General features: G+C 45.8%; 1 protein-coding gene across 1 annotated transcript in view; it reads left to right on the top strand.

Annotated features, from left to right (window-relative positions):
* Window positions 1–14,780, top strand: part of Itih5 (inter-alpha-trypsin inhibitor heavy chain 5) — an 88,753-nt gene extending 73,973 nt beyond the window's left edge. The window contains exons 9-14 of the mRNA XM_059263022.1: window positions 2,214–2,523; window positions 3,918–4,477; window positions 5,618–5,671; window positions 9,128–9,244; window positions 12,196–12,573; window positions 14,428–14,780. Of these exons, the coding sequence (XP_059119005.1) occupies window positions 2,214–2,523; window positions 3,918–4,477; window positions 5,618–5,671; window positions 9,128–9,244; window positions 12,196–12,573; window positions 14,428–14,780 (1,772 nt within the window). The remainder of the gene's footprint in view (window positions 1–2,213; window positions 2,524–3,917; window positions 4,478–5,617; window positions 5,672–9,127; window positions 9,245–12,195; window positions 12,574–14,427) is intronic.
* Window positions 14,781–15,203: the final 423 nt, after the last annotated feature.

Genomic DNA, 15,203 nt, shown 5'->3' with positions numbered 1-15,203 from the left:
CTCCACTGCCCATTGTCCTGTGTGTGATCCCTTTCTTTAAAAGAAAAACACCTTAAACTTGTTATTATTGGGGGGGGGGGTGTTAGCATGTATGTAACATGGTGGTCACACAGCAGTCAGCAGATGCCTTTGCAGAACTGATTCTCTCTTTCAGCCTTTTTGTAGGCTCCAGGAACTGAACTCAGGTTGTCAGGCTAGGACAACAAATGCCTTTACTTGATGAGCCTTCTCACCAGCCCCCATTTGACCCTCTCTCAGAGGAAGATATGCTGTCTTGTGGAGTTCCCACATCTGTTCATCCTTCTTTCAGTATCTGGAAACACTATGCAAAGTGCTCAAGTCAACCTTCCCCCATCTGAAGATTTCCATTTCCTTATGTTCATCATTTTCTATCCAGTTATTGGAAGTGTTTTATCACTGGGCAGGGGAAATAAAATGTTAGATTTAATATCATAGTTCTTATCTATGGCAGGAAATTGACCAGACTGTGAATCCTTCCTCTTTGTGGCCCCTAAGTCCTAGCATGCTTCTTAACACATGATGTGTGCTCAGTGATTATCTGCTAATTTAACTTATGCTAGTGGTGTTGCTTACTATTGGAATGGTGTATATTACAGAGAGGCAATAAACATCTTTAGAAAGTATCTATTATGTATTATGTTCATTTGAAACCCAAACCTAAGAATCCCTCTTTGTTCTCTCTCTCTCTCCCTTTCCTCTCTCTCTCTCATATGTGTTTGTATATAACTGTAGGAATTCATGTGTACCACATGTGTGCAGATGCCAGTGTAGGCCAGAGGAGGGCAGTGTTCCCTGGAACAGTTGTGAGCTACCTGATAAGGTGCTGAGAACTGCTCTGGTCCTCTGCAAGAGCAGTCAGAACTCTTAACCACTAAGCTAGCTCTCCTTTATTTTCTTTGACACTTCATTGCCCAGCCCTTTGCTGGAGAACATTAGAGGAGTCTGCATTCTCTGGGAAATGTTCTTTCAAGTCTGGGGCAAAGCTTCAGCAGCTTGGTTTCCTGGAATTGAATCCAGCTCCACCACCTCTTAGCCATTTGCCTCTTTCATTATCATAAAATGAGAGGGTGGTAATAAGCTGGCTATCAGAGTGAAATAGTAAAACTACTCCAAGTACATGGGAGAGCCCTAGCAGATGAGGGGGCTGTTCTCCTTAAGTTATCACAGTGAAAGAGTTCAACTATCCCAAGTGCATGGGAGGGCCCTAACAGATGAGGGGGCTGTTCTCCTTAGGTTATCACAGTGAAAGAGTTCAACTATCCCAAGTGTGTGGAAGGGCCCTAGCAGATGAGGGGGCTGTTCTCTTTAAGCGTCAGATGTGGTCTTAATTTTTATCCAACTGAGCAGTCCCCTATCTGGTCCCTGGGCATACAGTGAGCTCTCAGAGGAATGCTTGGCCAGCTGTGGAGGACTCTTGATTGTGGAGAGGACCCAATGCTGGTGACTGGACAGGAGATGCCCGGCCTCAGCAGAGCCTTGATTCTAAGCCCTGAGAGGCTTTGGTGCATGCATGTGGCCATGAAAACTAGATCTACATTTTCCCCCTAGCTCTCCTTGGCTTTAGAGTAGAGGAAGAGATTCTGCACTGTCGGAGCAGATGAAAGACAATGCAGATGCTTGCTACTTGTTTATGCCCACATCCACAGAGGAAAAATGAAATTGGACATGATTTTTTTTAAAAAGGCAAATTAATGACTCAAAGAAATGCTAGATCCCATTTCAACGGCTTCTTTCCCATCTATCTGGTCTCTGTGCATTTTAACAAGACTTACGGATGTATCTGTCCAGAGCATGGGCTGGCTACTTTCCTTCTTTTATTTATTTTCTCTTTTGAGACAGTCTCACTCTGTAGCCCAGGATGGCCTCAGACTCTCAGCAATCATCCTGCCTCAGCTTCCTGAATGCTGGAAATGCATCACTATGTCCAGCTTCGTGTGTGTGTGTGTGTGTGTGTGTGTGTGTGTGTGTGTGTGTGTGTGTACCTTCTCAGTCCCAGGAGAAGGTTTTTATATTGGTGTAATTTCAAGTCAGATTTCTAGACAGGCCTGAGAGTCACCAGGAAAATGCAGCGGACTGCATCTAAGTGCTGCCCAGACCCTGCATGGCTGAAGGCTAGCTGCAGCTGTGACGATGCATTCAGAGGTAGACGGTGAATGCAAAGCCATAAGCTGTTCTGTGTTGCTGTTCTACAGGTACAGACATCAATGGGGCCCTTCAGACAGCCATCAAACTGCTCAACAATTATGTGACCCAGAACGACATTGAAGATCGGAGTGTGTCACTCATCATCTTCCTCACGGATGGAAAACCCACCTTCGGGGAGACCAGTACCCATAAGATTCTCAGCAATACCAAGGAAGCCGCTGGAGGTCAGATCTGCATCTTTACCGTTGGCATCGGCAATGATGTGGACTTCAAACTGTTAGAGAAACTTTCGCTGGAGAACTGTGGTCTTACACGGCGTGTTCAGGAGGAGGAGAAGGCTGGAGCACGGCTCATCGGGTCTGTTTCTGTCTTCTCACAACCAGAGGCCGGGGCAGGGGCTGAGGGTAGATGCAGAATAATCCAGAACCTAGGATAGCTTTGGCTGGGCCTTATCCTCACATCTGTTGAAAATGAAGACAGCTCATGGCATTGAGGAATATTAGTGTGCTTTATTCTTATTTTTAAAAGTTATTTATTTTGTAGCACTGGTCTTTGAACCTTGGGTCTTGTGTGTGCTAAGTAAATGATTCACCCATCAGTCCTTCTGTTATTTTAATTTGAGATGTTGGTCTTGCTAAATTCTTCAGAAGGCCTTGAAATTGTGATCCTCCTGTCTCATCCCCTACAGTAGCTGGGGATTACCTGAGTGTACCACCATGTCTGCCTCATAATGTGCTTAGAAACCAGTCAGATTTGAGTTTAATATGTGACTTTAGATAGGCTTTATGACTGCCCGTGCCTCAGTTTCCCCTTCTGCAAAATGAGGCTTATAACTGATGGTAGTTTAATAGGAACACTTAAGTAAAGTTTTGGCACAGTGAATATTGCACATTAGTGATCATGTAGGGTTATAGTTGACATCCTGATAGTTTGAATAAATGGTGGAATGATAGTATTATAATTTGAAGCAAAATGATCAATTAAAACTGATGAAAACTCAAAACATTTTTTTGTGGGAAAAAAACTGGCAGAAAAATCTAGAACTTAGGTTTCCTAAGACAGAATTACCATGTCTCAGATACCATGTTGCTGATCATGGTGTATGGTTTTGTTGTTTATTGAATCGAGTGCTGTCTCCAGGTTCAACACAATGAAACTCAATCTGCATTGTGCAAATATAGGATCTATTTCAAAGGAAAAGTCTGCTTTATCTAGATTTTGGTAGCCACAAACAAAGAAATTTGTGAATCATATGCTTGACTGAAAGTCACTAAGATATGCAATGAAAACACTGGGACCAAGTGGCTGTGGGAGAGATTTGCCCCGACCTTGGGGCTGAGCAGGACTGGAGAAACTTCCGGCTACAATAACATGTATTCAATTCTAAGTAGACCTTGGAGAAACTCAGGTGTGTAGGAAGGGAATTTATCAAGTGTTTTGAGGAATTTGGAAGTTGTACCACAGAAAGAATATTTCAAGGAACTAAGGGTTGATTTAGGCAGTGGGAGATTTCGCTTCATTCCAAAGAGGCTGCTGTCCCCTTCCTCTGTAGACCTGGAAGCTTTGTGAAATGGCGAGAGCTCACCCAAGTTACTGCTCTACCATCTGCTATCAAAATACTGCACTTAAGTGTAGTGCAGGAGGCGAGCATGCGCAGAGTCCGACCCACGCCCTCTGAGAGTCTGCTTTCCTTCCGGACTGACTGCCTGTAGCCCAGCCAGGCTCTGATTCTCTCTATCCTCCCTCCCCAGGTTCTATGATGAAATCCGGACCCCGCTTCTCTCTGATATTCGCATAGATTATCCTCCTGACGTAGTAGAGCACGCCACCAAAACTCTGTTTCCCAACTACTTCAATGGCTCTGAGATCGTCATTGCCGGGAAGATGGTAGACAGGAAATTTGATCAGTTCCACGTGGAGGTCACTGCCAGCAACAGTAAGAAATTTGTCATCCTGAAAAAAGACATCCCCGTGGAGTCCCAGAAGCTGGGAAATGATGTCACGGTCACCCCTGGGCCTGCCAGTGATGGTGAGGAGGACCCCAACCACATTGAGCGTCTTTGGAGCTACCTCACTGTGAAGGAACTGCTGAGCTCCTGGGTGCAGAGCAGCAGTGAGCAAGAGAAGGAGCAGCTGAGGCAGAAGGCCCAGGCTTTAGCCTTGAACTACCACTTCCTCACCCCCTTCACGTCCATGAAGCTGAAGAAGCCAGGGCTCCACCCAGACAGGCTGGAGGACACCCGCGGCATGTCTGCAGCCACAGGACCCGAGACAGTGGTGCAGAGCCTGCGAGGATCCGATGTGCAGCCAGGTAGCACAGCCTCAGGGGTGGCCTGTGTGTGAGTGGGAATTCCTTGTTAGGCCAAGGAAACCTCAGCAGAAGTCTGTTTCTTTTCTCAGACTGCAGTTGTTATAAACAGTGACCTTACATGAAGTGCACGGTCACCAGATGCCCTCTCAAATACCTATACTCGTTATAAACTGCAGCTCACAGAACCGTGTAAAGAATGGCAGGAGGCTGAGAAATGTTGCCTGCTGAAGTCAGCACATCTGGCTGAGACAGAAGGACAGTGAGTTCTAGCTCAGCTTGGGCTATGTAGTAAGATCCTGACTGAACAAAATAGAAACAATATATATGTACCAACGTGTGGACTCCTGAAAATTTCTGGTTTATACACCAGCCACTTTGATGCCAGTTGACAGTCCTTAGTGATGGGAGTTTAACCCAAAGCACAGGGCTGCATCATCCCTACCACCAACATGTGGAAAGTGGCCTGGTTTTTTTCTGTGTAGATTTTTATTGTTCTTGTCAAATTTCCATCTCCTAGAGAGGAGACAGAAGTTAACCAGGCCCTCCCAGAATCCCACAAATTCTGGCTAATTTATTTCTCACATTAAACTCTGACAAGAGCGTGCAGTGGCAGAGAGAACACGAAGTTTCGATCAATGGACCCTCCTGAGCAGCTGTGAAGTCTGGGACACACTTATGGGCCTCCCCAAGAGTACAGTTGCTTGCTTATAAGTGGGGATAATAATAAGTTTCATGAAGGTCCATTGCCAGGAATAACTATTCAGCCAATGTCCTTTGGCATATAACGAGTGTTCTGTTACTATTCGCTGTCTCTGTCTCCCATGGGGTGTGTCTCAGGTGGAGTTTCTGCTGGCAAAGTTAGTGATACTTCATTCTGATTTATTTATTTAAAATGTTGTTACATTTGATTTATTTATTGGATGTGTGTGCTCCTGGGGAGGAGGGTGCATGGAACACAAGTAGAGGTCAGAGGGCACCGTGAGGCTTGCCTGGAATTCGTGATCTTTGGCTTTTTGATTCTTACAGTTATTAGAAATACATCCGAAGCGTGTTGCAGGCTTCTCCTCTCCCCCTGCTGCTCTCTCTGCCTCCCCACACATCTTTAACAAATGACAACTATCTTCCCTGTGTCCTTTCCAGGACCTGCTCCCAAGAAACCATATGGCCCAAGAATTAAAATCTCTAAAACATCAGGTAAGTAATTGTATAATTGAGAGCAAGGGATTTTTCAAATTCTCTGAAGCCAGTAAAAACAGGAGCTCACGGGACATGTCCCATGTCCTGTTTTATTCAGCAGCATGGGGCACATGAGCCAGAACCATCACAAACCATTTTATAAGCACCATGGAGATGACCCAGTCTGGTAGGAGTGCCAGTAGAGGAGATGGAGAGTGGAGGTTCACTTTGCTCCTTGCTGTGTTTGAAGGACACTGGGTTTTAGCGAGCTGAAGTGTCCATCTAGCCTCTGCTATCCCAAAGATAAAAATGGTGTTACAAAAAGATGTCTGGCTGTAGAGGCAGAATTTTTCTTTTTTTAATTTTTCGGTGTTTTTGAATCCTTGGCTTTGAAGGGAAGCACAGACTGAAGATGTAGTAAGTATTCCTTTTGGCAGCATCTTCTAAGAATGTAATATAGTAAGAATCTGGATGGAAGAACGTCCGAGTTTTATTCTCCCAACGTCCACATCTTCCCTTGTACGTTTTTCTTCTTGTCTTTCTGCTGATGAGCTAGACGTGTGTGATCACACAGCCAGGGACATCCCAGTGAACAGCTGTGGGGATAGAAGCACGTAGTGTTCCATGGAGAAAATACACTTTCTAACGTGCGTCTGTGTTGTGGAATGCAAGCAAACCTTTCCCTTGGACGGGCCTGTGGTGATGACTGCTGGACTCCACCACACACTTTTGGAACAGGATTTCAGTGGAAATTATGTTTTCAGTGCAGTAGAAACCGCCAAAGGTCAGGCAAGCTGTGTCCATACACACCTGCGCCACAGATGGCGAGAAACTTTGTCTCCTTTGGGTAAACTGTTTCCATCATCAAGACAGATATCTTGTATTCTCCCCCTCTGTATGTTTGTATGTGGGTGGGTACACATGTGTGTTCGTGTGTCCATCAGAGGATGATCTCCAGCTTCATTTCTCAGGCACCTTTATAGGAGACAGGATCGCCCCTTGGCTCAGAACTTCAAGTAGCGAGAGGAGCTGGCATCAAGCTCACAGGGATCTGCCTGACTCACCATCATTGAGGCATTTCCACACTTTCTGGGGCTTGAACGGAGGCCCCCAGGCTTGGGAGGCAGATGCCTTTACTAATCGAGCTGTCTCCCTCCCCGATCCTCACTTTCTATTTCTTTCTTTTTTTTTTTTTTTAAGTTTTTATTTTGCAATACAATTCAGTTCTACATATCAGCCACGGATTCCCTTGTTCTCCCCCCTCCCGCCCCCCTCACCTTCCCCCCAGCCCGCCCCCCATTCCCATCTCCTCCAGGGCAAAGCCTTCCCCACAGACTGAGATCAACCTGGTGGACTCAGTCCAGGTAGGTCCAGTCCCCTCCTCCCAGGCCGAGCCAAGGGATCCTGCATAGGCCCCAGGTTTCAAACAGCCGACTCATGCAATGAGCACAGGACCCGGTGCCACTGCCTGGATGCCTCCCAAACAGATCAGGCCAATCAACTGTCTCACCCACTCAGAGGGCCTGATCCAGTTGGTGACCCCTCAGCCATTGGTTCATATTTCATGTGTTTCCATTCGTTTGGCTATTTGTCTCTGTGCTTTATCCAACCTTGGTCTCAACAATTCTCGCTCATATAAACCCTCCTCATTCTCGCTAATTGGACTCCCAGAGATCTTTCTATTTCTGTATGGTGCCTTTCACATGGTGGCTCGAGGCACTTCACAGTGGGAGCTGCTGGATTCTCTCAAAGACTTTTCTGAGAGCTAGTACTGAAGGAAAGGGGCTTCAGCAGTCACAGGGAGGACATGAATTTCCTTACAACTTGAAAAGACTGAACTCCTCCAGACCCACAGTTCCAAAAGACACACACACACACACATACACACACACACACACACACACACACACACACACACAGAGAGAGAGAGAGAGAGAGAGAGAGAGAGAGAGAGAGAGAGAGAGAGAGAGAGAGAGAGAGAGAGAGAAGTGCTACCAATTACATTGTTTTAGATATAAGTCAGGGAGGAACTGAATCTCCTGTGTAATAAGAGAAGATGGTGGGTGTTGACTCTCAGGAGGGTCTGCTGAGGAAGAGGTAATACTGCTTATTTTTAGCAGAGATGGAAACTGGAAGAAGAGAAAGAATAGGGCTGAGGTTTATAGTCCCATCTGTGTGACCCGAAAGGGGGACTTCCGCCATCACCACTGACTGTACTTCTTGGTCTTCCAGTGGCTTTTATGCTGTACCTGTCACTGCCTGAACTTGGGCTCTACTGTGAGTGAGCTCACACTGTCTGCTTATGAGATTGTGTAGCGGGAGTGGCCAACCTGTTGACATTGTGACATGGTGCTGTAATCTACAAAATTTACATTCTAGAACCTGCAAGTGGGTTACAGAAAGGGGAAAAATCCACAGTGAGGCTGAGCATTAGTGGGTAAGAGCATTTGCTGCACAAGCCTGAGGATCTGAGTTTGAATCCCAGCAGCTGTGTCAAAATCCAGATGTGGCCATGAGGACAGAAACAGGAGAATTTGGGGACATTGCTATCTAGCAGCCTAGCTCTAGAATTAGTGAATAAGGCAGAGTGCTAGAGAGGAATACCCCATGCCTTCCTTTGGCCTCCACACATGTGCACAGACACAAACAGTTGTGCCACGTGTGAGAATACATACTCCCACACATACACATACACATACGTATACTCACTCAAAAAAGTTCCATAATGATAGGTAAGTTTAAACTTTGTGTTGAGCCAATTCATACCTATCCTCAGGATGGGGGTTGGGCACACCAGACTTCCTTGGCGAAGGATTATTTTCCATGGAACTCTTGATATAGACAAGAAAGGATCTTCTTTCTTACATTCTTCTAAGATTTATTTATTCTTGTTTTATGAATTTGAGTGTTTTACCTGCGCGAATGTCTGTGTACCACTTGTATGCGGTGCCCACAGAGACCAGGGGAGCATGTCTGATTCCCTGGAACAGAAGTTGCAAGTTGTGAGCCTGCGTGTTGTTGCTGGGAACTGACCTGGGTCCTCTGCGGAACAGCCAGTGCTCTTGGCCACTGAGCCAGCTCTCCAGTTCTAGGGCTTCATTCTTTGTTGAGATAGTTAAGGGACAAAGAAAATGATATTCATGTCCACATGGGAAGTCAAACGTAATAGTAGTTGAAAATGTGTAGATCTCCCTTCTCTTTTCCTATCGTCTCACCTCTCGAAGCTTAGTTGTCTGAGTATGCTGGAAATGCCATTACACCTGAATTCGGGAGACCAGAAGTCAGTGTGCCCTCACTATGTGCAAAATGGGTGACTTTTGGGCATTGTTACACTTCTGGAAACTTTCCTCATGTAGAATTGAGAACACTATTCACTGTTCTTTCAGCATTATGATTAAAGAAATGATCCATCTGATAATGTAAAGTGATGTTTAGCCAATAAACATTTTCTTCTTTTTTTCTTGCTCCTGATAGTGGATGGTGATCCCCATTTTGTTGTGGACTTCCCCTTAAGCAAACTCACTGTCTGCTTTAACATTGATGGAGAGCCTGGGGACATCCTACGGTTGGTGTCTGATCACCTGGACTCTGGTAAGTTCTATCTTCCCTTGTGGTACTCATACAAGGCCCAGGGATGGGGTATTTCGATCTCTGTGATGAACATGAATGGCCACTTATAGAAGGGAGGCATCCTGGATGCTCAACAGGTACTGATGATGATTGGTAAAGGAACTATACAAAGTTTCTGGACACGCAGTCAGACCCTTGCTTTATACCCCCAGTGTGGCCTTGGGCATGCACCACAGCAGCTGTAATGCTCATTCTGTGAAATGGAGGTTGTAATACCCTGCTTGCCTCATGGACTATTACAAGTAGATTCAACTGAATCCTGAATAGGAACACTCAAGTGCTGTAGAAATTTATCATATAATACTGTCATTATGTCTTTCCATTTAGAAACTGTGGTGGTAAGGAGGTCATAGTCCCTGGAGACTTATGTGGAAACCACAAACATTAAACACAAAGCTCATGAATGTATGTGAATGGAGCTTTGGCTACCTTAGGTCTATAGAGAGATGAAGTAAAAGAAATTAGCATAGAAAATGCTTTTCGAGTACAGTGAAGGCAATATTGCTTGGGGACAGCCATGTGGACAGCCACACAGCCCAGCACAGTGAGGACTAGATTTGGCATGCAATACCTAGTATTGCTAGGTACTGAGCAGTAAGTGTCTTGGCAAGTCAGGTCATAAACACACAGGTGGCGTTTGTGATATAATTACGTAAACTTTGGTCCCTGATCTCCTTTATCAGATGGTTTTCCTGCAGGCTGTCCTCACTTCATTTTAGTTGCTGTGCTAAAACACCCTGACCAAAGTAACCTAGGAAGAAAGGGCTTATTTTGTCTCATAATTCCAGGTTGTAGTTCATTACTATGAGGAAGTAAAAGAGTCAGGAACTTAAAGAAACTAGTCATATCACATCCACAGTCAAGAACAGAAAGAAATTCTCCACTCCTATACAGTTCAGGATCCCCTGACTAGGGAATGGTGCTGCCCACAGTAGACTGGGTCTTCCTACATCAGTCAACCTAAGACAACATCCAGCAGACAAGCCCCCAAACCAACCCAATGTAGACAATCTGTCCTTGAGAATCTCTTCCTGGCTGATTCCAGGTTGTATCAAGTTGACAAGGCTTTTTATCACATAGACCTTTCTAGCCTCAATATTAAATATTAAATCTCTAATATTTTTCATTTGAAAGGCAGCTGGCATTGAGTCAGCGACCTAACCATATCCCTCTCTGGAGACACTCCCTCTTTAGAGCTTGGTAAGGTTTGAATGTGTAACATCCTTCATGTTTTGAATGCTTTGTCTTCAGATGATGGCACTGTTTGGGGGAGGCTATAGAACTCTTAGGAGATAGGGTTTACTTGGAGGAAGTGGGTCCTTGGGGAGGGACACATATATTTTACCTGGCTACTTGCTATCATACTATCTGCTTCCTGGTTCCCACCCCCATTAAGACTCTCTGCCCACAGTCCCACTACCATGAAGAGGGCCGCATCACCATGCCTTCTGTACCACAATGAACCGAAATCCACTGAATCCATGAACCAAAACAAACCATTACTCTATTTCAGTCAGAAATTTGGTCATAGTAGCAAAAAGAGCTCCTTTGTGGTTTCTGTATTCACAGTGGTGTCTAAGACATGAAATCAGTTTGTAGGTGTTACAGCTTTGAGGCCCAATATCAGGATGTCTGTTCAGCCTGAGATTTTTCACACTTTGGCTGCATCAAAGAGAATTTTCTCCTTGGGTATCTAAGAAGTTTCCAAGTTTTATTGAAGATTATCTCAAAGCAAATAAAATGAGAATTAATTAAGTGCCAGCCTTTTACTAGTGAAAATTACCTCTTTTCCTGAAATCAAAGCATACAGCATGCATCAAAGTCATTTCCAAATACCCCATGTACAACCACATCTGTTAATTGTTCAGTGGTACATCACTGGGCTCGGAAATCTAGCTCCCAGGTCTCACAGAGGTCAGAAAGTTGCAGTTGTGCTTATGATGTAGTGAACAGAGAAGGAGTTGTATTCAATGGCAGTTGATGGCTTTTACATACGCCTCTTTCTGTGACACCCCTCCCAATTCTCTTAGGTTTTATACTCCTCCCATAATTTATAGGCAAGGAATTTATCCAAGGGTAAACACATATTAGGTAGACAAAATTGGCCTTCTGAAATAAAAAGGAATTTGAACTTCAAATCCTGCTCAGTGACATCAAATGATCTCAAACTTAGGATTATTGACAGCTGATGGACACAGTGCCTGTCAGAACCACACCAGCAGACACCAGAATGTGTCTTTTCACAAGAGTGAAAGCGCATGAAGATATTAATAACTTTCTATGATAGTTTGACCCAAACCTACACCGTCCGTCCTATATTCCTTTATTTAGACATGGAAGGGAACTCATTCATGGCTTTCGCCCATTCACTCCCTCAGTCAGCAGCTACTGAGTGGCCCGTAGGTCTAGTTCAGACAACCGTCTTGGTGATAAATACAAAGATAAGGAAGGTGGAAGGACATTTGTTAGTTCCTGTCTGTGGCTTTCTGTATCCATGACAAAATGTATGACAGCAAAACTTTAAGGGAGAAGAATTGATTTTGGGTCCTGATTTCAGAGTTCATACCTTGGCTCCATCAACTCTAAACCCGTGGTGAGGCAAAGAATCATGGAAGGCTGGGAAGGAAGGGGGGTGGGGGCTCAGATCATCTCTGACAGGAAGTAGAGAGTCAGAGAAACAGTAGCATGATACAAGATACTCCCAAGGATTTATCTCCCAAGTGACCTGCTCCCTCCAGGCGGCCCCTACCTCCTAACTTTCAATACCTCTTAAAATAGGCCCACCGTGTGAGAGAGTGGCCCTCTTTGCATGTGCCTTTGGAGAGGCAGTTCAAGCCCAAACCATAACAGATGCCTTTAGCTGGAAAATGGACATGGCTTTTCTAACTACTGTTTTCTTCTTGACCTTTGAGGGGTGACCGTGAACGGAGAGCTTATTGGGGCCCCAGCACCTCCAAATGGTCATAAGAAACAGCGCACATACTTCCGGACCATCACCATCCTCATCAACCGGCCAGAGAGATCTTACCTCGAGATCACACCCACCAGGGTCATCCTGGATGGTGGAGACAGGCTGGTCCTCCCCTGCAACCAGAGTGTGGTGGTGGGGAGTCGGGGACTGGAGGTGTCGGTGTCTGCCAATGCCAATGTCACTGTCACCATCCAGGGTACCATTACCTTCGTCATCCTCATTCACCTGTACAAAAAGCCAGCACCCTTCCAGCGAAACCACCTGGGCTTCTATATTGCCAACAGCAAAGGTCTCTCCAGCAATTGCCACGGCCTGTTAGGTAGGTGGCTGCCCATGCTCAGTCTGTGGTCAGAGGGTAGAACTGGGTTTCCTGAAAGGAAGTTCTTGTGGCCAGTGTCATGAGCTTGACAGAAATTACAGTGGGAGTGTGTTCAGTTATCCTTCAGCATCTGCTGGGGCTGTAGTTCAAGATCTCTCAAGAGCACTAAAACATAAGGATGCTCAAAGTCCCCTGTCTAAAATGCGGCCTTTGCATAAAACCTACTCACATCTCCCCTTTGTTTTAAATAACTTCTAGATCCCTTACCGTACCCAAAGCACTGTTAGTGCTATCTATGCAAGTAGTTGTTGTCGGGCTGGAGGGATAGTTCAGCTGTTAAAGGCTAGGCTCACAACCAAAAATATAAGTAGTTGTTGTCCTGCAGCGTTTATGGACCAATGACGAGAAGGAAGTCCATAGTTCAGGATCAGCACACATTCCCCATGTGTTTTCAATCTGCGGTTGACAAAGACACCAGAACTTCACGTGCAGAAAGCCGGACTTCATATAGCATGTGAAAATTAGGTTACTTTTTTGGTATGTGTGTGTTCATGTATGTGTGGGGTATATGAGCATGTGGGGATCAGAGGACAAGCTTGGGTATTGTTCCTCAGATGCCCTCCACTTTTTGTTTGAGGCAGGGACTCTCATCAGCCTAGAACTTCTGTGTAGCTACAGACTAGCTGGCCCATGATATTCCAGGGATTCTCTTGTCTCCACCTGACACCTAGCCATCTCTGGAATTCTAAACATGCCACCGTGCCCAACTTTATTATTTTTTTAAAGATTTATTTATTTATTATGTACACAGAAGAGGGCGCCAGATCTCATCACAGATGGTTGTGAGCCACCATGTGGTTGCTGGGAATTGAACTCAGGACCTCTGGAAGAGCAGTCAGTGCTTTTAACTTCTGAGCCGTCTCTCCAGCCCCATGCCCAACTTTATAATGAGTTCCAGAGGCAAAAGTAAGGTCCTTGCCCTTGGAAAGCCAGAACTGGACTGACTGAGCCATCTCTCCAGCCCTGAAAATGGTATTTCTGGTCTCAGGGTGGGTCTTACACACTAGTTCTCACTAGACTTCTGAGAACCCAAAGAGCTGAGGAGCAATCATCCAAAGAGCTAGTTTCTTGTCAGTCTGCAAGAAGCAGCGGATCCAGGGCGGCCAGCACTGAGCACGAGAGGTGGATGCCTTTCCTAGGAGTCATTTGTGTTGCTGTGAGCTGAAGGCAGGCCATGCTGGCTGGCCGTCTTGACGGTGCAATCTCACGTGGGCCCTTTGCCCAAAAACAATGACTGAGTCATTTTCAGAGCTCCGTTTAGAAGGCAGGATTTCCTGGCACTTGAGCTTGGTGCGTTTTATTGTGTTTGGCTGCCAGGCATAAGCTCTGTCTCACAGATGCAGATCCATGTTCCCTTGGCCTGAGCAATGCCCTCACTTGACCTGGGACGTTCTGAGGCTGAGTTTCAGGGGTGAATTGAGCTGACTTCTTCCACTGTTCTATCCCAGTGCATAACAATGAGTGGGTGCTATGAGGAGGATCTGTTACCAAGGAGAGGAGAGGAAAGGCACGACTCTATGTCCTACGTATCTGCTACCACGCTGTCCTCCCAGTTAAGCCGAGATCTCGCTAATTCCATTTGTTGTCTCAGCATTAGCAACTGGGTAGTTTCCAGGGAGGCAGACCATGATGAGAATCTCTTCAATGAATGCCTCCAGGGAGGGTCTAGCCTCCAGGGAGGGCCTAGCCTAGGACAATAGTCCGTGAAAAACCCTCCTGCCCCTGACACCACCAACGCTAGATAGCAGCTGTTGTCTGCATTCAACTTACATCAGTTTTTTTTCCTTCTCTCAGGCCAGTTCCTGAACCAGGATGCCAAACTCATCGACGACCCTCCTGCAGTATACGGCAAGAATCTTAGTAATCGGCCATTTCCTCAGACAGAAGGGGTACCCGAGGCTATCATAAAGGTGAAAGGGCGCCGAGTTCCAGTGGTCTGGAAACAAAGGAAGATTTATAATGGGCAAGAGCAGGTGGACTGCTGGTTTGATAGAAACAATGCCGCCAAGCTGATTGACGGGGTGTATAAGGACTACCTGGCATCCCATCCATTTGACACGGAGAATACACCGAGGATGTCCAGGAGAGCTGAGACTGGCAGTCTTCCTGAGAAGATTAACAGGGAGGCAGCTTCGGGTCTACTCTGAATGCAGCTCTTCTTGTTACCTGTGCCTACCTTGGCTCTTGCTGTGAGCTGCACTGTGTAGCCTGCCCCCTGGTGGAGTGGAGGTCCAATGTCTGCTAGAGCAATGAGTCAGGGCAGGAAGCTGGAGTGAAAATACTGCATTCTTCTTCCCCTTCCCACCTTCCTCATCCCATCTCTACTAGACAAAAATGGTAGCACCAAGAGGAGAGGAGATCTAATTAAGGAAAATTGTGCAGCACCTGGCTTGACCACCCCTTAGTCTACTGTAAAGTAACCCGCTCTGACAAAGCAAGGTTGCCATGGAATTTGTTTTTCTCTGTAACAGTGTCTGAGTATGGGGACTCTGCTTTTTGTCTTTTATTCATGCTTAGGACTCTCTCTTTTCAGTTGCCTTCTTCATTCAGATGGTGCTCTTAACTTCTTC

Source organism: Peromyscus eremicus, chromosome 5 (genome assembly GCF_949786415.1).
Source record: "Peromyscus eremicus chromosome 5, PerEre_H2_v1, whole genome shotgun sequence".
NCBI lineage: Eukaryota > Metazoa > Chordata > Mammalia > Rodentia > Cricetidae > Peromyscus > Peromyscus eremicus.
Note: the sequence above shows the minus strand (reverse complement) of the source record. Positions and strands in the feature narration are given on the sequence as shown.